The sequence below is a fragment of the Macaca thibetana genome, chromosome 19 (assembly GCF_024542745.1).
Source record: "Macaca thibetana thibetana isolate TM-01 chromosome 19, ASM2454274v1, whole genome shotgun sequence".
Classification (NCBI taxonomy): domain Eukaryota; kingdom Metazoa; phylum Chordata; class Mammalia; order Primates; family Cercopithecidae; genus Macaca; species Macaca thibetana.
This window is the reverse complement of record NC_065596.1, coordinates 8,821,418-8,846,936: the sequence shown is the minus strand read 5'-3', so window position 1 is coordinate 8,846,936 and position 25,519 is coordinate 8,821,418. Positions and strand designations below refer to the sequence as shown.

Here is a 25,519-nt window from a genome sequence, read left to right as displayed (position 1 = left end):
AGGCTGTGGGGATTGGCTGGCCCAGCTCAGCCCAACCCAGCCTCCCACAGCCCTCCCTACATCAGGGGCCAGGGGCAAAAACCTCTCAGAAGAAGGGGAGAGGAAGTTGTGTGGGACAAGCTGCTCCTGACAGAAGGTGCCAGGGTGGGGGTGGCGGGCCTGGGGCATCCTAGCCTGTGATGGAGAGGGGCACTGGGCAAGGGGTTGGGTGTGCGAGCCCCTGGCCTTCCCACATTCTCCATGGCTGCCCAAGGCCCAGGCAGCTCCTGGGTGCTGGGCTGGAGGATGGGTGGGTTCCTAACTGAAACCAAGCCCCTGGCAACCTCCCAGTGATTCAGGCTGGGTCTTTCTGGACTTTAATCAGTCTCTCTCTCTCTTTCCCAATCTAAGTGCTTACCAGGTAACTGGAGGTCACTTGGCTGCTGGTTTTGGCTGGGTCTTTCTGGACTTTACCTCTCAGCCCCTGTTTATCCATCCGTGTTTACCCTCCCTGTTCTACCTCCAGCACTGCCCGTCCCTGCCTCTCTCCACTGTCCCTGGAGCTCCCTGGGTCCTTCTCTGAGCCTCAGGACCTCACCTACCATCCCGTCTGCCCTGCAGAATGCCACAGCTGAGCCTGTCCTCGCTGGGCCTCGGGCCGGTGGCAGTATCCCCGTGGCTGCTCCTGCTGCTGATCGGGGTCTCCTGGCTCCTGGCCCGTGTCCTGGCCTGGACCTACACCTTCTATGACAACTGCCGCCGCCTCCGGTGTTTCCCGCAACCCCCGAAACGGAACTGGTTCTTGGGTCACCTGGGCCTGGTGAGTGTGGCAGCAGGATGGGTCTGGAGTCTCAGAGTGAATGGACTTCCTGAGGGGTCTGAGGTTTAGGGAGTGCGGGTAAAGGGGTGGGCTGGGGTCTGGGGTAGCAGAGAAGCAGGGGAGGCGTCTTACTCATTCCTCTGCTTATTCACTCATTTCTGTGCTGTGCCAACCCAAACCCTTCTCACCTCCTTGTCCTCCCACTCCTGGCCTGCATCGAGTCCTTTTCCTGCCTGTCTTCCCACATTAGCGGAGAGAGGCCACTGCGGGGCTTCTGGGCAGAGGGTTGGCTGCACAGAGAGGCGAGTCCCTGGCATTCCCACATTCTCCGTGGCTGGACTCGAGGCCTCCTGCACCCACTGTCCAGGGTCCTCTCCCTGCCTCGCCTATTTCCTGTTATGAGGGTACAGGTGGGCCCGAGGAGAGGTGTGGGCTGTCTCTCACCTCCACCACATCCGGAGGCACCTTCCTCTTATCTTGTCCCTCCCCAGTAAGATGTCCCAATGAGGTCCTGTTGCCAAACCCACATAAAAGTTGGTCACTCACTTCCCCTTTCAGAAGCCTTCCCTGACCTTTCTCCTCCCCCAGACCTTGCCCTCTGACTTAGACCTGCTCTGCCCTTTGGGGAACGTGGTCTCAATCTGCTCATTGCAAATGGCAGGATTGATGGGTGTGTCCACAGGTGAAGTGGGAGGGTGCACAGGACGCACTAGCACAGAGCCTGGTGCAGAAGCTGCTCCCAGGTGGGAGACACTGTCCTGATGGACGGTCAGAGTCACCTCTGCTCCCCTAGTGGCTGCTGAGAAGGGAGGGTCCCCTGTGTGCAGAACCTTCTCCATGGGAGGAACTGGAGCCTGTGTGGCTGGCAGAGGAACCAGTCAGGGCATGAAGGGATGTGAGGACCAGCCTTAGGGACATGTCTTGAGGCCATACTGCTCCCCACAAATCTCCCCTGTGAGGACCTCCCCATGTGGCCGCCTCTGGGCTGAAATGACTCCCAGAACAAGAAAATCTTTCCTCTCAAGCTAACTGGGCCTCTGTGAGCTGACAGTGTGTCTTCTCCCTCTGCCCTGGGATGCACCCTTGGGACTTGGAGGTGGCCCCAAGAGAGATAGAGCAGGAAGAATGTGGATAGATAGATAGGTAATAGGATAGATGGATGGATGAATGTACAGACAGGGTGAATAGATGGCTGGCTGGCTGGATAAGTAGGTGGGTGGGTAGATAGATAGATAGATAGATACATACATACATACATACATACATACATACATAGATAACAGGATAGATGGATGGATGGACAGATGGATGCATGGATTGGATGGATGGATGGATGGATGGATGGATGGATAATACATACATAGAATAGTAGATCGGATGGGTAGATTAGGTGGATAGATAGGTAGATTAGATATGTAGGATGGATAGATTAGATAAATGGATAGATAGCTAGATGATTGATAGATAGTAGTATAAATGGATAAGTGGATGAATGTACAGATAAGATGGATGGATGGATGGATTGATGGGCAGATAGATACATAGATAGAAAGGTTAGATAGGATGAATAGATTAGATACATAGATAGATGAATAGATAGGTAAGTAGGTAGGTAGGTAGATAATAGACTAGATGGATAAATGGATGCACAGATAGGATGGATGAATGGATAGATAGATAGACAGACAGATAAGATAAATGGATGGATTAGATAGATGGATAGATACATAGAAACATAGGTATATAGAATAGATAGATAGATATGTAGGTAAATAGATAGATGGATAGGTAGACAGATAGATAGGTAGATAGGTATATAGATGATAGATAGGTAGATAGATAGATGTATAGAAGAGGAAGTTTATTACGGGAATTGGCTCACAGGATTATGGAGGCTGAGATGCTTCATGGTCTGCTGTCCGCAGGCTGGAGAAACAGACACTGTCGGTGTAACTCAGAGTCCAAAGGCCTGAGAAGGTGGAGTTCTGATGTCCAAGGGCAGGAGAAGATGGATGTGCCAGTCCCAGAACAGAGCCAATTAGCCTTTCCTCTGCTTATTTGTGCTACCTGGGCTCTCAAAAGATTGAATGAGTTCTGCCCACACTGGGGAGGGTGGTTCTTCCTTCCTCAGTTTAACCAAATCGAATGCCAGTCTCTTCTGGAAACACCCTTACAGACAGATGATCAGCTATCTGGGCATCCTTTAGCCCAGTCAAGTGGACACCTAGAATTAACCATTACAGGAGATGATGGCCCCCGCCTTGTTTGCAGGTCACCCCCACGGAGCAGGGCATGAGGGTCCTGACTCAGCTGGTGGCCACCTACCCCCAGGGCTTTAAGGTCTGGATGGGCCCCATCATCCCCGTCATCCGTTTTTGCCACCCCAACCTCATCCGATCTGTCATCAATGCCTCAGGTACCACCTGGAACACTTGGTGGTGGGTGCTGTGGTGCATTTCAGGCCTGCAAGTCCCTCTGTCCCCAAGCTCCCGTTTGACCCCTGCAGTACTCTGGCCTCTCCTTTCCTTCTCTCTCAGCCATCTTCATCTTTCTTTCATGTATTCACCAATTCGTCTCAGCATCTCCTCTCTCCATTGCCCTCTGACACCCTGTCCTGGTGTTCTGGGCTGCCCTGGGGCCCCAAGAGACTTCAACCCAAGGCCTTGTCCTGGAGGAACCCCCAAGTTTAAGGAGGTGGATGTGGATGGAGACATCCCCAACTTCATGGGGTCAAGAAAGGGCCAGAAGGAGATGGATGATAGCCCAGAGAAGAGCAAGTTGTCTGCTGGGGCAGGCTGGAAGCCTTCCTGGAGGAAGAGTTACTGGAGCCATGTCTGGAACAATGAGTAGGAATGTTTGAAAGGAGAGCGCAGGGTGATGCAATTGGGCATCGTTAGTATTCAAGGCCCCTTGCCAGGTCTAGCATCACCTTGCCTGTCGCAAAGCCTAGAACAATGAGGAGGACTTGTGATTGGTGGAGGATCTGAACTGTTATTTCCATGACGTCCACCTCTGGTGTGGGTCAAGTCCTTCTACCCCATCCTGTAGTTTGTCTGCCCTAAATTCATTGCTCTCCTGCTGCAGGCCCTGGGAATCTCCAAAAGGAGACTCTACCCCAACTTGGGGCTGTCTCCTTGACCCCTGTGCTTCCCATCTTGGACAGGCCAGGCTGAGCAGGGGAACAGGCAGCATCCTACAGACAATGGCTCTGGCCTCAAAATGCTGAGTGACTCTGGGCTGGTTCCCAGCTGCTGTCTCTGGTTATTGAGGTCTCTTTCAGTTGTGAGCGGTGGAAACCCAACCTGGTGTGGTCTAAGCAAAGAAAGAGACTCTATTGATTTTAAAGTCCAGCGAGGATGGCCTTTAGGCATGGCTGGATCCAGGTCTCAAACAACATCATTGGGAATCTGCCTTCCTCTCTTGGCTTTAGCTTTCTCCACGCCACTTTTCCTTTCAAGACAGCCTTTCCCTCATGACATCAACAATGAGTCCCAGAAGCTCAATTCTCACGGGAAAGCCCACATTTCCCCCAGAGTTCCCAGAAAAGGCCCATGATTTACTTCTCCTGGCCTGGATCACAGGACCAATTTTTCACCCAAACCCTGTGTCTCCGATTGCCCAGTCTTGGCAGGCCTGGGTCTTCCAGAGCTACTGTTTTGGGGGCACAAAGAAGTTTGATGGTTAAGGACTCAGACCATGGGTGCAGATAGACCCAGTCTCAGGCCTCAGGCTTGCCATGGTCTGGGACTACGGGCAAGTGACTTTATCATTTAGAGCCTCAGTCTCTTCATCTGGAAAATGGGATGAAATGAAAGCCCAGCCCAGGGAACATGGTGTGTGGATCCACATGGGGAAATACTTTTTCTGTCTGTGTAACTGAAGGACTGGAGAGTCCTGTGTGGAGGATGTGAGGAGGAAGCCCGGGGGGGGGGCTCAGCACTGAGAGGAGGATGAGATGCTGCTTGAAATCCTCAGGGTGAGGGCCTCGAACTCCTCTCTTCAGATCCTTCTCTCTCACAGCCTAGGAGAGCTTGAATTGGGTTCTGTGTCTTTCTCTCCAGATTCACAGCTCGGAGGAAGGTCTCCTATACATACAAAGCCTGGTGTGCACCTTTGGTGATGTGTGCTGCTGGTGGGTGGGGCCCTGGCATGCAATCGTCCGCATCTTCCACCCCACCTACATCAAGCCTGTGCTCTTTGCTCCAGGTAGACACTGCACTGGCCACGCCTTGCCCACAGTTGGGGTCTCTGTGCTGCCTCCAGTGGATTGCGTGCCCACGTGCAGACAGGAGGAGCTGTGGTGGAGATGCCACTGCCTCCCTCTCCCCTGGACTTCCACCTGTCTGACCTCTGTTCCTGTTTGCTCATGTCTGGGGCATGTCTGTATGATGGCTGTTATATGGTCAGGTCTGCTGTACGGCTATGTCTTGTCACGTGTATATTTACACGTGGGTCCTGGTTACACCTGAAATGTGTTATACCTGCTTACATCTGGTGTATCATTCCAACTGGGGCCATGTAGAGCTGGTCATGTGTGGGGCTCATCTGTGGCCAAGGACATGTGGGGCAATGTGAGGGCCTGTTTGGTTCTTGTCTCAGGTGCTGTTTGACATTGCCGTTTCCTCCTGCTGGTCACATCTGGGCCATGTTTGGGGCTTGTGTGAGGTCTGGGACCCAGAGTCCCTACGTGAGCTGTCTGAGACATTATTTGAGTCTTGTCTGAGGCTGTGTTATAGTATGTTTGGGTCATGCCTAAGGAACAGTCTGGATCACATGTGGGCTATGTCTGGGACGTTAAAGATACCATATTTATATTCAACCCGGAGCCTGTATGTGGAACACGCGTTTAAGGTCATGTTAGACCATCTCATGTCCATGTTAGAGCATACTGTCTCATGTTAGGAATTGTCATGTATTTTGTGGCCATGTCAGGACATGTGAACACATGTCAGGGTCATGTCTCATGTCCAGGTCCATGTCAGAAGATGCCATGCCAGGAGATGTCAGAGAGTGCTGGGGCAGACAGGGTGTCCTAGGTCCTCGTGAAGGCATTCTGTAGAGTGCCGAGCTGTGCTCAGGGGTTGAGGAAAATGTTGGGTCATGTAGGAGGCGTGTCAAGGCATGCTGGAGGCCCGACATAGCTTCTCCGTGCCAGGTTAGGCAGTGTCATTGCTGTACTGTGCTGCCGTAGCCTGGTCTGGTCTTCCCTCCCCTCCCCCATCCTCCCTTCTTCCTCTGCCTGGTCCCCTTCCTGCTACGTGGGGCTTGGAGGGGAGAAATGCAAACCTCTTGCTGGGAGCCTCCCCCCACCCCCAAAGTTCCTCCTTCACCTGCCTCCATGGCCCCTGATTGTCCTCATTTATGTCAGCCGCCATTGTACCAAAGGACAAGCTCTTCTACAGCTTCCTGAAGCCCTGGCTGGGTGAGTATCTGCAGGTGAACAGGGCTGGGAACAACCTGGAGGGCCAGGGGAGGGAGACACCCTTGCCCATGGCCCTTGGCTGCCCTATTAGGGGATGGGCTCCTGCTGAGTGCTGGTGACAAGTGGAGCCGCCACCGTCGGATGCTGACACCCGCCTTCCATTTCAACATCCTGAAGCCCTATATGAAGATTTTCAATGAGAGTGTGAACATCATGCATGTGAGTTATTTGAAGCCAAGGTCCCAGCTGCAGCCTTTGGCTGGGGGGATCAAAGACAGATCTGGTATGGAATTTTGGCTCTGCTTGTGCCATTGGGTCATTGCTCTTCCTCTCTGAGCTTTGGTTTCCTCATCTGTAAAATGGGGTTAATCATCCCTACTTAAAAGATAGTCAAGGTGATGTAATGGAGTCATGTCCCTGGTGCATAGTAGGTGCCCAGAAGGTGTCTGTTTCTATGTTTCCGTCACCCAAGCCCTGTAAACTCAAGAGGGTCACGACGACAATTACATAGTAGCTATTGCTGAGAAGAAACAACCTGAAAGCTCATTGGTTTAAAGCAGTAAAGGTTTATGAACGCTGATAAGTCTGTGGGACAGCTGGTGGGTTCTTCTGGATGTGGATGGAAGGGATCACTCATGATACGAGAGCAGCCTGGGGTCATGTAGGCAGCCTTGCAGGTGTTGGCCGAGTTCTCTCACATGTTTGGGTTTTGGCTGGCTTCAGCTGGGACCCCTGGATGTTCCTTCCATCTGATTCTCTCCCTCCAGAAGGCACCCCATGGTTTACAATGCAGACAGGGTTCCAGGGAGTAAGATGAGGCTTAACTTCATTCGTTATCACCTCATCATTTTTACCACATTGTATTTTGACATCAAAAGCCATTAGTCCAACACAGAATCAATGGCGGGGGGTAAAATAGGCTCTGTCTATTATTGGGAGTTGCTGAAAAACCACATTGCGAAGGGTGTGGATATGAGGAGAAGGGAAGGATTGGAGCAAAAATTTTGTGAAGTGTTTAGATTTTTTTTAACTTTAAAATTGACGTTAAGCTAGTTGCTGTTTCATAAATTCTTCTGGAAGAACAAGAAGCTCCTGGGTCAGAGACAAAGGATAGTTTTACTATTCATGAAACAGAGAGGAGTATGTGTTTCTTGTTAGATTGCATTTCTTCTCCAAGCCTCTCAAATCCCATGGGCTGACACAAGTGGGCTTCTTTTTTTTTTTTTTTTTTTTTTTTTTTTTTTTTTGAGACGGAGTCTGGCTCCGTCGCCCAGGCTGGAGTGCAGTGGCTGGATCTCAGCTCACTGCAAGCTCCGCCTCCCGGGTTTGCGCCATTCTCCTGCCTCAGCCTCCCGAGTAGCTGGGACTACAGGCGCCCGCCACCTCACCCGGCTATTTTTTTGTATTTTTTAGTAGAAACGGGGTTTCACTGTGTTAGCCAGGATGGTCTCGATCTCCTGACCTCGTGATCCGCCCGTCTTGGCCTCCCAAAGTGCTGGGATTACAGGCTTGAGCCACCGCGCCCGGCCACAGGTGGGCTTCTGTAAATGCCGGCTGACATCATATATTGCATTACAGGGAAGGGGCATTAGGCTTAGGAATCTGTTTTTATAGCAAGCAGAAGCAGCATATCCAGGGGGTGTCCCTTATCCTCAAAGTTATTTTCTGCAAACACAACTCTGAGAAAATTTTCAAGTTAAGAATATCAGTGTCTTGCATTTGTGACATGCCCAGAAAGGGTGCTCAGGACTCATGGAGGACTACCTCTGCAAACATAGGTATGTTTTGGTAATCAATTTATAACAATGCAGATGAGGAAACCCAACATTTATTAAACACTCACCATATGCCAGAAACAATGCCATGTGCCCATTCCATGACACGAGTACATATTGTCTAATTTGATTTTAAGAACTCTGTGAAGGAGAGATGATGTATTTCTGCCCCATGGCAGATGATGAAACTGCAGGTCTGAGAGATTAGGGAGCTAACCCAAGTTCACCCAGCTAATGAGTGAGCTTGGCGTGGTGGACCAGTTTCTAACGTGGATTATATGGCTCCAAAGCACATCATCTTAACTGTTCCTGAAGATTTGACAGGTATGATATAGGGTAGGGTAGTGAATTGACTAATGGCACACAGAGCACAGGAGCCAGAGCTGGAACTTGAACCTAGGTCTCCTAACTCCCAATCTTGGGTCTTCATCTCTTAATAGTAACAGCTTTTGCTTGCACCATAACCTGGTCCTCTCTGGGGAGGGGTCCCAGGGGAGAAGATGAAGAGGCTTATTCTGGGGAGTGCATCTTGACGGTTGGGGTTGGAGAGGTGCTCAAGGGAGCAAGGAGCCTGCCCCAGCTCCATCCCCTTCTCTGGCTAGGCCAAGTGGCAGCTCCTGGCCTCAGAGGGCAGTGCCCGTCTGGACATGTTTGAGCACATCAGCCTCATGACCTTGGACAGTCTGCAGAAATGTGTCTTCAGCTTTGACAGCCATTGTCAGGAGTAAGTTCTTGCCCAGGGTCTGGGATCTTGGGCCGTGGACCCAAGGTGGGTAGGTGGGGGAGGGAGGACTGAGTGGGGAAATCAGACAAACCTTCCTGGAGTTTTGTTATACCTGATCATTGAAGGACTGGTGTGAATTTTATCTTGAGGTTTCTAGGGACTCATTAAAAGGGTTCGAACTGGTGGGTGTGGTCAGAGCGGGTCTCTGTCAGGGACTGACTGTAATGTAGCACTAAATGGAGTTAACACTGATGCAAAGAAGCTAGGGTGGAAGCTGGACCATGCACTAGTTGGAGGAGCATAAAGTCCTAGCTTTGTGAGCAGCTTCAGGAAGGAGAAGGGGCAAGACTGCATACTGGGAGGGAGAGAGAGAATAGGAGCATAATGTGCAAACTATCCTCCGGGTGCCTAGCGGCATGGAGGCATCTCACAGAGATAGGATGCAGGGAGAGATAAGAGAGCCTGGAGAGTTGATTTCGTGCTGATCCCCACCCTGTATCTGTGGGGTCATCTGTTCCTGGATACTCCGTTTACTGATAGGAGGTAGCTCCTGGCTACTGGTGGCAGGTGCTCCTGGGGCTTCAGGTGTATTAAATTGTTTCCTCCCTTTCTGTCCTTATCCTGCAGGAAGCCCAGTGAATATATTGCCGCCATCTTGGAGCTCAGTGCCCTTGTGGCAAAAAGACACCAGCAGTTCTTCCTGTACATAGACTTCCTGTATTATCTCACCCATGATGGGCAGCGTTTCCGCAGGGCCTGCCGCCTGGTGCACGACTTCACAGATGCCGTCATCCAGGAGCGGCGCCGCACCCTCCCTAGCCAGGGTGTTGAGGACTTCCTCCAAGCCAAGGCCAAATCCAAGACTTTGGACTTCATTGATGTGCTCCTGCTGAGCAAGGTGGGCTTCTCTGGGATCTGAATTCAAGAAGCAGAAGGGAGTTTCATGTGAAATGTCAGATGAAAGAATTTGAACTTGATCCAGAGGGCACTGGGGAGCCATGGAAGGTGATTGAGGAAGGGAGGGACAGGTCAGAGATAGGTTTTGGAGATGACTCTGTGGAGTGCACGTAGCAGGGAGCTGCTAGGTTTGAAACTGACAAGTCTGGGAGTTTGCTCTATTTACAAGCTAATGAGTTAATTGGCCACATTTCAATCTATACATCTATGTCTATGTCTGGGTCTATGTTTATGTTTTTGCCTATATCTTTCTATATCTTTGTCTCTGTTTGAGTTTGTGTCTTTGCCTATGATTGTGATTGTATGTGTTTGTCTTTGTCATTGGCCATATCTGTATGTCTTTGTCTGTATCTGTGTCTTTGTCTTTGTCTATGTTTTTACCTTTCTTTCTTTCTTCCCTTCCTTTCTTTCCTTCCTTCCTTCCTTCCTTCCTTCCTTCCTTCCTTCCTTCCTTCCTTCCTTCCTTCCTTCCTTCCTTCCTTCCTCCTTCCCTCCCTCCCTTCCTTCCTTCCTTCCTTCTTTTCTCTTTTCCTGTTTTTGACGGAGTCTCACTCTATCACCCAGGCTGCAGCTCAATGGCGCAATTTCGGCTCACTGCAACCTCTGCCTCCTGGGTTCAAATGATTCTCCTGCCTCAGCCTCCCCCGAGTAGCTGGGATTAGAGGCACCCACCACCACGCCAGGCTAATTTTTTTGTATTTTTAGTTGAGAGGGAGTTTCACTATTTTTAGTCTTGAACTCTTGACGTTGTGATCTGCCCGTCTTGGCCTCCCTAAGTGCTGGGATTACAGGTGTGAGCCACGGCGCCTGGCCATATTTTTGTCTTTGACTGTGCCTGTGTGCCTGTGTCTGTTTTTATCTGTCCATGTTTATGTCTACGAGTGTGTCTGTGGGTGTTTCTATATCTATGTCTTTGTTTATGTCTATGTTTATGTGGATTTGTGTGTCTGTGTTTGGGTCTAAGTCTATGACTTTATCTATGTGTGTCTGTGTCTATGTCTGTGTGTCTATGTCTTTGTCTATGTGTATTTCTATTACGACAGATGCATTAAACCTCTAAATCAGAGCAGCCCATGTCTTGCTCACGGCAATACTATCAGCCAGAGTAGGATCGTGGCACTGACTTTCCACCCCCAAGTCAAAGTCCTCCAAGGGCAATGCAATATTTTCACCTGTATGTGCAGCACAGTTTGTACCCTAGGAGAGGCACCCTACATTATGAGTTCCAGCACATTTTCTACAGAGAGAGAGAGGGAGAGAGCGTGCGAGAGAGAGAGAAAGAGAGAGAGAGCGAGAGGAAGAAAGAGAGAGGGCACCAGCTTTGTGAGAGATTATGTGCTTTGTTCTGGATGCCATATTCCATAGACTTACAACTCAAATATCTCCAGGGAGATAAGATTCATTTACCACTGTAGAATGTGGGCAAATATCTTTGAAGCAATACTTAATCTCTAATTTCCAAAGCAAATTGCCATTTAATTATCCTGTAACCCAGGTTGCCAGCAACTTTTTCTCGGAAAGTTTTCATCATGCAGAAACATGAAAGCATCCATGGGTCATTGAGTCTTCCCACTAGGGACCAAAGGAAAGGCAAGGAAGCCGGGAGGAAGTCCATGGGGTTGGGGCTCTGGCTGTGGTGACCAGTAGGGGTCTAGGAGTGCAAGATGGGCTTGTGTTTCTGGAAGGAGGATGAATCTTCAGAGCTTGTCTCAGATTAGACTCAAGAGCCCTCAGAGTTAGTGTGGCTTTTTATGGGAGTGGGGGTTGGGAAATTATTGCCTTCTCTCCAGGATGAAGATGGGAAGAAGTTGTCTGATGAGGACATAAGAGCAGAAGCTGACACCTTTATGTTTGAGGGTGAGGGCCCCAGTGTGGGGCTAGAGTGGGGACTTGGATCTCTTCATTCCAGGAACAGGGTGGGTGGATCCCTCGCACTTCCCATCCCCCTTTCCCCATCTTCCATGAGGCCCAAAATGCATGGTTGCTGTCCACCCTTGGGTGCTGAAACAGCCCAGAGACCCAAGCCTGCCTTGCTGCCTCCCAGGCCATGACACCACGGCCAGTGGTCTCTCCTGGGTCCTGTACCACCTTGCAAAGCACCCGGAATACCAGGAGCGCTGCCGGCAGGAGGTGCAAGAGCTTCTGAAGGACCGTGAGCCTAAAGAGATTGAATGGTGAGTGCAGGCGCTGGTGGCTGTTCCTGAGCCTCTCTCGTTGACTCTGTTCCCCAGGTGGGAAGGGGAGAGGGGTTGTTTTTGTTGATTCTTGCACTGTTGCTTAGTGGGAATAGGAGCAGAGGACCACAGGCAGGACTTAATACCCAGCCTGACTGTCTGGGGAAAGGTTACAGGCCGTTAGGTTACAGAAAGACCTGGGCTTCTGAGAGAATTGGTGATGATATGTGAGGACGGATAACGCCACTTAGCACATGTTCAGCAAATGAACTTCCCCTCCACTCTCTTCCTTTTCTCCCAGAAATATCATTTTTTTTCAAACATCTTCACTTGTTGAATGTTTGCTCTTCTGTTCCCTAATTCCTACTCTCCAGTGCAGTCCAGGGATTTATAAGGGAGACCTGGGGGTAAAAGTCATCCATTCTAGTCCAGAACACCTGCATCGTTCATCCATCCCGTCCTCATTCAGCAAACGCTCCCACACTGCATTCCCACCCTCATATCTGTGCACAGCATCTTTCTGTGCTCTGGAGACCTGGGAAGGACCCAGCCCAGGGATCTGTTTTCCAGGTGCTCCCAGCCTGGTGGGGGAACTGTCCCTGGGCAGGACTCTCCCAGCCCACGTGGGCAGGGATGGGGTTTAGAGTAAGAGAAGCAGGACTAGGGGGATATAGAAAGTGTCTCAGTTGAGAGCCTGAATAATGATCAGTCGATAATTGGGTACAGTTGGGGAGCAGTGCCCTAGGTCAAGAAGACCACCTGGGGTCTTTGAGGGAGGAAGAGAGAGAGAGGAGAGAGAGAGGGGGAGAGAGAGAGAGAGAGCAGGGTCAGGACAGAAAGGAGGAGAAGGGGAGAGAGAGGAAAAGACTGAGTTGTGGGTTGTGGTGAGATGATAAAACTGGAGATGGTAGCAGGGGCTGGTTGTGGAAGCCTCCAGGAAAATGTTAATGGCTTCAGTTTTAGCCCAAGGGCAATAGGGAGCCATGAGAAGTGTTTGAGCAGGGGAGGGACAGGTCACATCTGGGTACCAGGAAGATCTTTCTAGGGCTAGTGTGGAGGGCGGACTGGAGAGGACCAGCTATAGATTGAGGGCACAGTGGGGACATTCTAAGGCCTGAGCCAGGCCAGGGGCTGGAGGAAGGAGAGGAAGTTTTGGAATGAATGGGTGTCTTGGATTCAGGGTCCTCCTGTCCACGCCTTTGCCCAGCACAGCAGTCCTGGGAGGGAAATAAACATTTTTATGCTTTTAAAATAAAGAATATTTTTGCAATTTTATTTTTTAAAACACATTTTTATTGATGCATAATAGATGTACATAGTTTTGAAATACATGTGATAATCTAACATATGCATATAATTGATAAAGATCAAGTCAGTGTTCTTGGGATATCCATCGCTTGAAATGTTTATCTTTTCTTTATGCTAGAAACGTAACTAACACAAGCAAACTATTTCAGAATGTGGAGAACATATTGTAAACTATAGTGAGCCCAGTGATCTCTCGAGTGCTAGGTTTCATTTCTCCTATCAAACCTCATATTTGTACCCATTAATCAACTTTTTCTCATCCTTCCCTCCCCTCTGCCAACCTATCTTCTTTTTTCATGAGATCCACTTTTTCAGCTCCCACATATGAGTGAGAACATGCGATATTTGTCTTTCTGTTTTTGGCTTATTTACTTACCACAGTGACCTCCAGTTCCATCCATGTTGCCACAGATGACAACATTTCAGTTTTTTAAATGACTGAATAGTATTCCATTGTGTATACACACTACATTTTCTTTATCCATTCATCTATTGGTAGACAGTTAGGTTGAATCCATATTTTGGCTGTTGTGAATAGTGCTGCAATAAACACGGAAGTACAGATATCTCTTCAACAGATTCATTTTCTTTCTTTGGGATAGAAATTTCTTGTCTTTCTTTTCAGTAGTGGATTTTCTAGGTTATACGGTAGTTCTAGTTTTAGTTTCTTAAGGAACCTCTGTGCTGTTCTCTGCAGTGGTTGCACTAATTTATATTCCCACCCACAGTGTGTGAGAGCTCCCCTTTCTCCATGTCCTCACCAGCATCTATCGTTGCCTGTGTTTTTGATAAAAGCCATTTTAACTGGGATGAGACGATATCTCATTGTGGTTTTGATTTGCATTTCTCTGAAGATTAGTGACATTGAGCATTTTTCCATCTACCTATTGGCCATTTGTATGTCTTCTTTTAAGAAATGTCTATTCAGATCTTTTGTCCGTTTTAAAATCAGATGATTTGGTTACTTTTCCAATTGAGTTGTTTGAGCTGCTTATATATTCTGGTTATTAATCGCTTGCCAGATGGGTAATTTGTATTTTCTGCCATTCTGTGGGTTGATTCTTCACTTTGTGGATTGTTTCCTTTGCTGTGCAGAACGTTTTTCTTTTGATATAATCTCATTTCTCTATTGCCTGTGCTTTTGAGGTCTTACATAGAAAATCTTTGCCCAGACCCAAGTCCTTTAGTATAAAACCAAGATTTCAAGCAAAATTATATGTGTAGTTAAAAAAAATGGTCAAAAGACTTTATGATAAAAATGAAGTTCCTTTTTAAACTCCACCTTAGCAGTGACTACAGTCAACAGTTTTCTGTGTATTCTTCTAGAAAATGGCTATCCCAATGCCAACATTTATATGAACTCACACTGTGACTTTTATTTATATGAACACGTACTGTGCTTTTCTTTGTAAATGAAAGTCCACAAAATAGACACAGGTCTGCATATTATCTCTGAGATCTTTTACTTTTCTCAAAATATAAATTTTAGGCCGGGCGCGGTGGCTCACGCCTGTAATCCCAGCACTTTGGGAGGTCGAGACGGGCGGATCATGAGGTCAGGAGTTCGAGACCATCCTGACTAACACGGTGAAACCCCGCCTCTACTAAAAAAATACAAAAAACTAGCCGGGCGTGGTGGTGGGCGCCTGTAGTCCCAGCTACTCCCGGAGGCTGAGGCAGGAGAATGGCATAAACCCGGGAGGCGGAGCTTGCAGTGAGCTGAGATCCGGCCACTGCACTCCAGCCCGGCGACAGAGTGAGACTCCGTCTCAAAAAAAAAAAAAAAAAATATATATATATATATATATATATAAAAATTTTGGAAAATGAGTTTTTTTTAATTTGTTCTTTGTCTTCGACAAGTTTTAATTATATATGTTTAGAGGCACAATATGATGTTATAATATATATGATATATGTATACATATATCAACATAGAAATGAGCTGAATAAACTATACAGCACTCAGAAAAAAATAGCATTAAGGCACCCTGTTGAGTGAAAAAAACTTACAAGTATATACATAAGTACATGTAAAACAGCAAGAAGTATATAGATATATATTTATAAAAATGAATGATTTATAGGTAGATGATGGAGAGATAGATGATTGATGGATAGATAGATACGTTGATATATGTATATGATATATTTATGATATATGATATATATGATGTATGTACACAACCTGAAATTATTAAATCGAGGTAATGAACAAATCCATCACTTTATGTATTTATCATTTTTGTGTTGAGAACATTTGAAGTTTACTTTCTTAGCAATTTCAACTAATACAATACTTTGTTTACTAAAGGCACGAGGCTGTGCAGCAGATCTCAAAAACTTATTCCTGTTGTCTAACTGAAGCTTCACCCTTTGACTAACTTTTCACCCTCTCTGTCCCTCCCCCAGCCCTGGCGTCTGGTAACCACCATTCTATTCCTATTTCTATGAGCTTGACTATTTTAGTCAAGATAAGTAAGATAAGATTATTTAGCCAAGATAAGTAAGATCATGTGTGTTTGTGTTTCTGCACCTGGCTTACTTCACTTAGCATGAGTTCCTCCAGGTTCTTCCATGTTGTGGCAAATGAGATAAGTTTTCTTTTTTAAAGGCGAAATAGGATTCCATTGTGTATACATATACACCACATGGGAAAAGAGCATTAAGTTACAAAACAAATGATACAAAAGAGTTCTTCTTGCACCAAATGAGACATTACAGATAAGACTAGGGTTTTCCTTAACAATCCTGCCACCCCACCTAAGCCTTTCTCATTCTCCAAAGGTGTCTCTAGAGCCATAGATTTGTTATCTATCTATCTATCTATCTATCTATCTATCTATCTATCTATCTATCTATGTAACTATGTCTCTATCTTCTGTTATCTATCTCTACTTATCTATCTACATATTATCTATGTATCTATCTATATCATCTATTTATCATCTATCTATCCATCAATCATCTATCTCTCCATCATCTATGAATCATTCATTTTTGTAAATATATATCCATATACTTCTTACTGTTTTACAGGTACTTACGTATATATTTGTAACTTTTTTCCACTCAACAGTGTGCCTTAATGCTATTTTTTTTCTGAGTGCTGTATAGTTTATTCAGCTCTTTTCTATGTTAAAGAGGACATTAAACATTTTCAATTATAGTAGATATTTCCAATTTGCCTTCCAGAGTGTCTGTACTGATTTACCTTCTCACCTGCAGTATGTGATGAGACTAGTGATCCCTATTTCCTCCTTTTGTGTAGCTGTATAGTATTCCATTGTGTGGCTGTTTATCTAAACATTTTCCCATCGATGTATATTTGGCTTGTCTCCAAACTTTTGCCAAACTGGGTGTGATGCAGTCAGCATGTGTGCACAGTGACCATTCCTTACATATATAAGCATCTCTGCAGGACAAATTCTCTAAAGTGCAATTGCTGAATCAAAGACCATTTGCACTGTACAATTATTATATTTTTTGAGACAGTTTCACTCTTGTTGCCCAGGCTGGAGTGCAATAGTGTGATCTCAGCTCACTGCAATCTCCACTTCCCAGGTTTAAGCAATTCTCCTGCCTCAGCCTCCCGAGTAGCTGGGATTACAGATGCCTGCCACCAAGCCTGGGTAATTTTTTTGTAGAGATGAGGTTTCACCATGTTGGCCAAGCTGGTCTCGAACTCCTGATCTCAGGTGATCTGCCTGCCTCGGTCTCCCAAAGTACTGGGATTACAGGCGTGAGCCACCGTACAATATGATTGCAAATCCTTTACTATTAGCTGAGTTTTATGGCACAAACTTTCCCATAACTTTACCAATAGTACTATTGTATTATTGAATTTTAAATCTGGACCAATCTTCATATTTCTTCTTTTGATGGACATTAAAAAAAATAAGAGTGAAACTGAACATCTCTTGCAAGTGCTGATGTTATTTGCTTTCTTTTTATGGAACTGATTTTCTTATTATTTTTCCTCTCTTTCTTTGGACTGTTTAAAAGTATTTACTTTTAAGAATGTGTATTAAGATTGATTTTTTTCTGCCTTGTGTTGCAAAATATTGCCTTTTAACTTTTGGAGGGTACTTTTGATTAATTTCTATGACGTTAAGTTGGTTCACATGTTTCTTTCAGAACTGTAAAATCTATCAATTTCCCAGGATTTTATTTGGGGTGGGTGGGGGTCCCTTTACCAAATGTGAAGTTTTCACTTATTCTCATGTCTTTTTCTGAGCTCTTTGTGCTGTTCCATGGGTCTGTTTTCTTGTTTCTGCAACAGTGCCACACTGTTTTTATTCCTGCAACTTTGTAACAATTATTATTATTATTATTATTATTTTTTTTTTTTTTGAGACGGAGTCTCGCTCTGCCGCCCAGGCTGGAGTGCAGTGGCCGGATCTCAGCTCACTGCAAGCTCCGCCTCCCGGGTTCACGCCATTCTCCTGCCTCAGCCTCTCGAGTAGCTGGGACTACAGGCGCCCGCCACCGCGCCCGGCTAGTTTTTTGTATTTTTTAGTAGAGACGGGGTTTCACCGTGTTAGCCAGGATGGTCTCGATCTCCTGACCTCGTGATCCGCCCGTCTCGGCCTCCCAAAGTGCTGGGATTACAGGCTTGAGCCACCGCCCCCGGCCGTAACAATTCTTTTTAAAAGTTTATTTCGTTACAGGGAGAAAACGTCTCACTTGCAAACAGAGAAGCTGATAGTTGTGTCTTTGCTCCCTTGATAAGGATTGGGGCTGGGTGTTTCCTTAGGGACGACTTGGCCCAGCTGCCCTTCCTGACCATGTGCATTAAGGAGAGCCTGCGGTTGCACCCCCCAGTTCCTGCCATCTCCCGCTGCTGCACCCAAGACATTGTGCTCCCAGACGGCCGGGTCATCCCCAAAGGTGCCCACAGCCTCAGGGGGAGGAGCCTCCTGGGTAGGAAGAGGAGCCCCTCAGGCAGGGGTACTTGTCCTGATGGCCCCCTTCTCTCCCACAGGTGTTATCTGCCACATCAGTGTTCTCGGAACCCATCACAACCCAGCTGTGTGGCCGGACCCTGAGGTGTGGGGCCCCCCTCCATCCCTCTGTTTTTTGTCCATTCCAAGGCTCCTAGAGGAGGGGGCAGGATTTTCATCAGGAGAATCCAACATCGCCTCCCTCCAAGACACACACAACTCTCTCTCTCTCTTCAAGGGTCGTGGACTGGGAGACCCCATCCAGCAACCCTTCTTGATCTCACTTCCAGGTCTACGACCCCTTTCGCTTTGACCCAGAGAACATCAAGGAGAGGTCACCTCTGGCTTTTATTCCCTTCTCGGCAGGACCCAGGTAAGGGTGGCCTGTGTCTGAGGTGGGGACGGGTTGATGGGTGCAGGGGTCTGGGCATGACAGTGGGGAGAAGGGGAACATTGTAGATGGTCCGAGTTCCAGCTCTCTTTCCCTCACCTCCTCTGGAGTTTATGGGAAAAGGTCCATAGAGTAGGGTTGGGTTGGTCCTAGAAGGGTCTGTGGTGTGCTCAGAGCCCTCTCCCACCCCACCTTGGTCTAGGCTGGGGGCTGGAGCTGGGCTAGGCTTGCAGGATATGCAAGCCCACATGGGGATCCAGGCATGGATACCCACTTCTCTATTCCTCAAACTGACCTGGGCGGGGTTGGGTGTCCCAGGCCAGGTTTTCAGCTTGAGGGGGCCAGGATGGGGCTCCTGGGTGCAATCAGAGTTACCATCCCTCTCCCCAAGGAATTGCATCGGGCAGGCGTTCGCGATGGCTGAGATGAAGGTGGTCCTGGCGCTCACGCTGCTGCGCTTCCGCGTCCTGCCGGACCACACCGAGCCCCGCAGGAAGCCGGAGCTGGTCCTGCGCGCAGAGGGCGGACTTTGGCTGCGGGTGGAGCCCCTGAGCTGAGTTCTGCAGAGACCCACTCTGACCCCATTAAAATGACCCCTGATTCATCAAAAGTGAAGCACAGAATTACCCTATGACCCTATTCCACACTCCTGTATTGCATCCTAGATACCTACTCAAAATAATTGAGACAGGTGTTCAAACAAAAAGACGCTTGTGCATGAATGTTCATGGCAGCCCTATTCACAGTGGCCAAACGATGAAAACAACCCCAAGGTGTATATTACCAGATGAAAGGATAAAACAAAATGTGGTCCATCCATACAATGGAATATTATACAGCCATAAAAAGGAATGAAGCAGTGATCCCTACTACACTGTGGATGAACCTTGAATACATGATACTGAATGAAAGATATCAGATGCAAAAGGTCACACAGTGTGTGGTCCTTTTATATGAAATTTCCGGAACAGGCCAATCTGAAGAGATGTATAACAGATTGGTGGCTTTCAGCAGCTGTGGGGAGGTGGGACTGAGGAGCGACTGCTAATCAGCATGGGGTTTCCTCCTGGGATGGTGAAAATGTTCCGGACCTAGATAGTGACGAAGGTAGCACGACATTGTGAGTGCACTAAATGCTGTTGAATTGGACACTTTAGAATGGTTGGAATGGTGATTTTTATGTGAATTCTACCTAAAAATGCTCATATATTCTTTTTTCCATCTGGATTATTCACACAGGAATATGTTGTGAGCATCTTTCCATGACATTAAATCATCTTAGGAAACATTATTTGGTGTTCTTCAAAATGTGTATGTTAAGTATTCAAATCACTCTTAAATGTTTTAAAATATGTAATTTTAGAAAATAATGTAAAAGGGTTTTGTCTCAGTTTGTAAGATTTCTTTTCATGCACATTAATGGCTTGAAGTATCATTATCAGTTAGAAATCGAGTTATTCTTCATCAAATGACTTTTGGAGTAGAGATCTTATTTTTATAGCAATAGATGCACAAATATTCCTGTAAGATACAGGTGTGGTTAGACACTTTTCTAGAACAGGTATGCCCTGCAAACTCCACAGACACTGATTGTTTTTGTCCTATTAACAAATAGACCACTGAGAAGGGAGAAGGTGGCATTTTAGCTCTCCCAGGTAAAAGTGCTTTTCATCCTCACACCAATTTTATGGAGTGGACGCTAACTCTCTTGCTCAAGGTCACTCAGTGAGTGGCAGAGTGGGAATAAATCTGGTTCATTTGGCATCAGAGGTCATGCCTTATCCTACCACAGAAGTGATTTTCAAAGTGACCCTCTGCCCTAAGTGCATCAGATCACCTGGGTGAGTAGACGAGACTTTGATAGGGGGTGCCTATTTTTTTTTTTTTTTTTTTGAGACAGAGTCTCACTCTGTTGCCCAGGCTGGAGTGCAGTGGCACGATCTCGGCTCATTGCAATCTCTACCTCCCAGGTTCAAGTAATTGTCTTGCCTCAGCCTCCCAAGTAGCTGGGATTACAGGCACCTGCCACCACACCCAGCTAATTGTTGTATTTTTAATAGAGACAGGGTTTCCCCATGTTGGCCACACTGATGTTGAACTCCTGACCTCAGGTGATCTGCCCACATCAGCCTCCCAAAGTTCTGAGATCACAGGTGTGAGCCACCATGCCTGGCCTTACATTTTTAAATGTAATATTGTGGACATGAAATACATTCACTCATGTAAAAAGTTAAATGCACAGTGAGAAGTACTGGTGCTACATATGTCCTTCCTCTGCCCATTTTCTCCCTCTTTATAAAGGTAAACACTTTTACTCTCTGAGTATCCTTTCATCTATTTAGGCAAACAATACATGTAGTTAGTAACCCTCTGCCTCACCCTCAAATTACGTTAAATTTTCAGAAGTAAAACTTTGTTCTATTGGGCGCACAGTTCTGAGTTTTCACAAATGGCTAGAGTCGTGTACCCATCACTACCATAGCCACCCTTTGCAGTAGAAAGCTTTCTTCCATCCCTAACCCCTGGCAGCCACAGGGGTTCCCTTCCTTTCCCTTCCCCTCCCCTACCTTCCCCTCCCCTTCCCCTCCCCTCCCCCTCCCTTTCCCCTCCCCTCCCCTCCCCCTCCCTTTCCCCTCCCCTTCCCCTTCCCCACCCCTTTCCCTTTCACCTCCCCTTCCCCTCCCCTCCCTTCCCCTCCCCCCCTCCCTTCCCCTCCCTTTCCCCTCCCCTTCCCCTCCCCCTTTCCCCTCCCCTTCCCCTTCCCCACCCCTTCCCTTTCACCTCCCCTTCCCCTCCCCTCCCTTCCCCTCCCCCCTCCCTTCCCCTCCCCTCCCTTCCCCTTCCCCTCCCCCCTTCCCCTCCCTTCCCCTCCCCTCCCCTCCCTTCCCCTCCCCTTCCCCCTCCCTTCCCTTTCCTTCCTCTCCCTTCCCCCTCCCTTCCCCTCCCCTTCCCCTCCCCCTTTTCCTCTCCCCTTCCACTCCCCACCCCTCCCCTTCCCCTTCCCTTCTCCTTCCCCTCCTCTTCCCCTCCTCTTCCCTCCTCCCCTCCCCTTCCTTCTGTCTTTCTGTCTTTTCTCACTGTGTTGCCCAGTCTGGAGTGCAGTAAAGTGATCTCAGCTCACTGCAACCTCCGCCTCCTGGGTTCAAGCGATTCTCATGCCTCGGCCTCCCAAGTAGTTTGTATTTTTAGTAGAGATGGAGTTTCACCACGTTGGCCAGGCTGGTCTCCAACTCCTGACCTCAGGTGATCTGCCCGCCTCGGCCTCCCAAACTGCTGGATTACAGGTGTGAGCCACCGCACCTGGCCCAGTTTCTCCCTCTTTATAAAGGTAAACATTTATTCTTTGGGTATCCTTTCATTATTTAGGCAAACAACACATGTAACTAGTCACCCTCTGCTTCACCTTGAATTACGTCAACATTTCAGAAGTAAACTTTCTTCTACTGGGCGCACAGTTCTGAGTTTCGACAAATGGCTAGAGTCGTGTACCCATCACTACCATAGCCACCCTTTGTAGTAAAAAGCTTTCTTCCATCCCTAACCCCTGGCAGGCACAATGGGTTTTGTATTCCTATAGATTTTCTTTCTTCATATTGTTGTAAATGGAGTCATATCATATGTAGCCTTGGAGTCTGGCTGCTTTCGCTTAGTATAATGCATTTGAGATTCTCCCATATTGCACATGTCAAGACTTTGATTCTTTTTATTGCTGAGTAAGAGTCCCTGGCATAGATGGGACACTCTTTGCTCATCAGCTGAAGGATGTGTGGATTGTTTCCAGTTTTCAGCTATTATGAATGAAACTGCTACGAATATTTGTATAGAGGTTCTTGGGGGAGCCTAAGTTCTCATTGCTGTTAGAATGAGATGGCTGGATCATATTCTAAGTGTACGTATAACATGATAAGAAACTATCAAACCGGGCCGGGCCTGTAATCCCAGCACTTGGGAAGGGCTACGCAGGCAAATCACTTGAAGCCAAGAGTTTGAGACCAGGCTGGGCAACAGGGTGAAACCCCATCTCTACAAAAATACAGAAGTTAGCTGGTTGTGGAGGTGCAGGCCTGTAATCCCAGCTACTCGGGAGGCTGATGCATGAGAATCACTTGAAACTGGGAGGCGGAGGTTGCAGTGAGCTGAGGTGGTGCCACTGCACTCTAGCCTGGGGGAGGGGGACATAGCGAGACTCAGTCTCAAAAAAATAAAATAAAATAAAATAAAAAGAAACTACCAAACTGTTTCCAAAGCATCTGCATCATGTTTAATTTCCGTAAGTCATGTATGAGAATTCTGGGTCCTCCAAATAATTAATAGCCATTGGTAGTGTGAGCTTTTGTTTCAGCCTTCCTTATGGGCATGTTGTGGCATACCCCTGAGATTTTAATTCGTGTCTCCCAGTGACTAACGGCGTTGAACCACTCGTGCCTTCCTGTGCCCATTTGACACTCCTGTATTTTCTTTGGTGAAGTGTCTATTCAATCATCTGCTCGTTAATTTTTCCTTGGGTGGTTCGCCTTCTTATTGTTGGATTTTGAGAGTTCTTTATAAATTTTATGTACAAGTCCTTTGTCAGTTGTGTGATCTACAAGTCTTTTTCCTAGACTCTGAAGTTTCTTTCATAGAGCAAACGTTTTAAATTTGAATGAGGTAAGACTTATCAATTATGTTTACACTGCCATATGTAGGAACTCTTTGCTTAACTGGAGGTCACGGAGATTTTCCCCTACACTCTCTTTAAGAGTTTTATAGTTTTAGATTTTACATGAAATTCCATAATCTCTATTTAGTTAAATTTTGTACGGGGCGTGAATTGTGGTTTGACTGTTTTTTTGGATGTGGATATCCAATGTCTGACAGGGGAAGCCAACAGGTCATAAGAGGAAGGAGGCAGAAATGGACACATCTTTTAGCTATTTGGTTGTTCCTCTGGGAGCTGGGTTTTTATACTCCTGGCACAGCCTCAGGGGCTGGTCCCTACCCAGGGCCCCGTCTTCAATGTCACTCAGCTTTCTGCTCCAAGGTGACCTCTGGGGGAGTCCCTGCGTGATCACCGCGTTCAGAAGAGCCCCCTCCCTCCCCTTCTAGCTCACCTCAGTGTGGCAATGATTTTCATTACCACCACCGTTGGACTTGGTCTTATGACCTGTTGGCTTCCCGTCAGACGTGAGCAACAGGATGGCAGGGACCCGATCCGTCTTGTTCATCCTGTATCCAGGGCCCTCTCACTGTGCCTGGCACAGTGTAGCTGCTCAAGTAAAGTGTGTTATTGAGTTCAACTACCTGTGAGGTAGAACTCCACTTCTTCCTCTTACCAAGGAGGCTACGAGGCTCAGAGAGAGCAAGGGACTTACTAAGGGTCACTGAGCCGGCGAGAGTCTGGACATCAACTGAGTTCTACTAAATCCAGAACTTCTTCCTTCTTGAAAGTTGAAGACAGGCAAGGTGAAACTCCAGCCAACAGGCCGCATGAATGCTTGTTCTAGAGACCCCATGCAGATTCCTAGGAACTGTGTCTTCATGGACACAGAATAACAACTGCTCACCTGTGTTGTGTGTCAACTATGTGCCTTTGCTCTGCCAAATCCTTATTCCTTCCTAAATATTTGCTTAGCAGTTAAATGTATAGCAGCTCAGTTTGAAAAACAAAGCAACAGAGATGTGTAGAAAGATAAAATGGTCTTTACCTTAATTCTACTTCTTCTAATTCCATGGTGATGTGTGGATTTTTCTGAAAATTTGTCAAGTGCATATATAAATGAGTAAACAAATATACACACATACACTGTATTTTTTTTTTTTTTTGAGACGGAGTCTTGCTTTGTTGCCCAGGCTGGAGGCAATGGCACAATCTTGCCTCATTGCAACCTCCTTCTGCCTCCCAGGTTCAAGTGATTCTCCTGCCTCAGCCTCCTGAGTAGCTGGGACTGAAGGTACATACCACAATGCCCGGCTAATTTTTGTATTTTTAGTAGAGACGGGGTTTCACCATTTTGGCTGGTCTCGAGCTCCTGACCTCAGGTGATCCGCCCGCCTTGGCCTCCCAAAGTGCTGGGATTACAGGTGTGAGCCACCGAGCCCGGCCCACTCAGGCATTTTCTATATAGATGGGATCAGCCCTCACCTAAGATTTGAGACGTACTTGTCCCTGCTCTCTGTGCTGGTGTCTGATGGAACATGTACAATGCTGTGTGAAGGTTTATGAGGACTGTTTCTCAGATGGGAAGACTGAGGCTCACAGGTGAATGGGTGATGCCTGAGCCTGGTCCCTCACAGAGTGGTCTCCATGGCTGGTCCGACACGCCTGCCCACTGTCCTACTCTAGGCAGGGGGGCAGGGGGTGGAAGAGCCCCTGAGAGAAACATGAACTTCTGTCTTCTGGATGGTGGCTTCCTTCCCTCCATACTCGCTAGGAGACATCCCTTGAGGTTGTGTGACTTGGCAGCTGAGACGTTCCTGGTTGGAAGGAAAACCACTGAAGGGGCTCCAGCCTCTTGGGGCTCTGACAGTTCCCACCTGAGACTTCCTGATCTCCACACTGCCTCCCTTTTTGCCTCCTGTCACCTGGAGCAGGATCTGGCTGAGGGATGCTGCTGCCCCACGCCCTTTATTTTTGGCTGCCTACTAGGCAGGGAGGAGGCAGGCAGGGATTTGATGGCCCAGCCCAGCCTCTCCTAGCCTTCCCCAGGGGATAAGAATAGACCAGGAACAAGGAAGTCCTAGGTGGAGCTATTGTTTTGGGGGCTCTGATATGGTTTGGCTGTGTCTCCACCCAAGTCTCAGCTTGAATTGTAATTCCCATAATCCACATGTGTCTAGGGAGAGGCCAGGTGGAGGTGACTGGATGATGGAGACTGTCTCCCCCATGCTATTCTCATGATAGTGAGTGAGTTCTCACGAGAACTGTGGCACTTCCTCATTCTCTCTTCTTTCTCCTGCTGCCAAGTGTGAAGGTCCAAGCTTGCTTTTCCTTCACTCTCTGCCATGACTGTAAGTTTCTCGAGGCCTCCCCAGCCATGCAGAACAGTG

At 47.5% G+C, this 25,519-nt stretch overlaps 2 protein-coding genes across 3 annotated transcripts in view; both read left to right on the top strand.

The window, feature by feature from the left end:
* Positions 1-25,519, top strand: part of RAB8A (RAB8A, member RAS oncogene family) — a 405,903-nt gene that overhangs the window by 20,953 nt on the left and 359,431 nt on the right. The window lies entirely within an intron of this gene.
* Positions 83-19,784, top strand: LOC126942252 (cytochrome P450 4F3). 2 transcript variants are annotated; one of them, XM_050769621.1, is made up of 13 exons: positions 83-136; positions 601-799; positions 4,861-5,005; positions 6,168-6,221; positions 6,313-6,440; positions 8,599-8,720; positions 9,348-9,618; positions 11,468-11,534; positions 11,722-11,851; positions 17,916-18,049; positions 18,144-18,208; positions 18,393-18,475; positions 18,885-19,784. In XM_050769621.1, exons 2-13 carry the CDS (start codon positions 602-604, stop codon positions 19,048-19,050), a joined length of 1,563 nt encoding a protein of 520 aa, XP_050625578.1. In that variant the 5' UTR covers positions 83-136; position 601; the 3' UTR covers positions 19,051-19,784. The 2 variants fall into 2 exon arrangements, with proteins under 2 accessions (XP_050625578.1, XP_050625577.1); XM_050769620.1 differs by lacking the exon at positions 4,861-5,005 and adding an exon at positions 3,071-3,215 and having other exon boundaries at positions 89-136.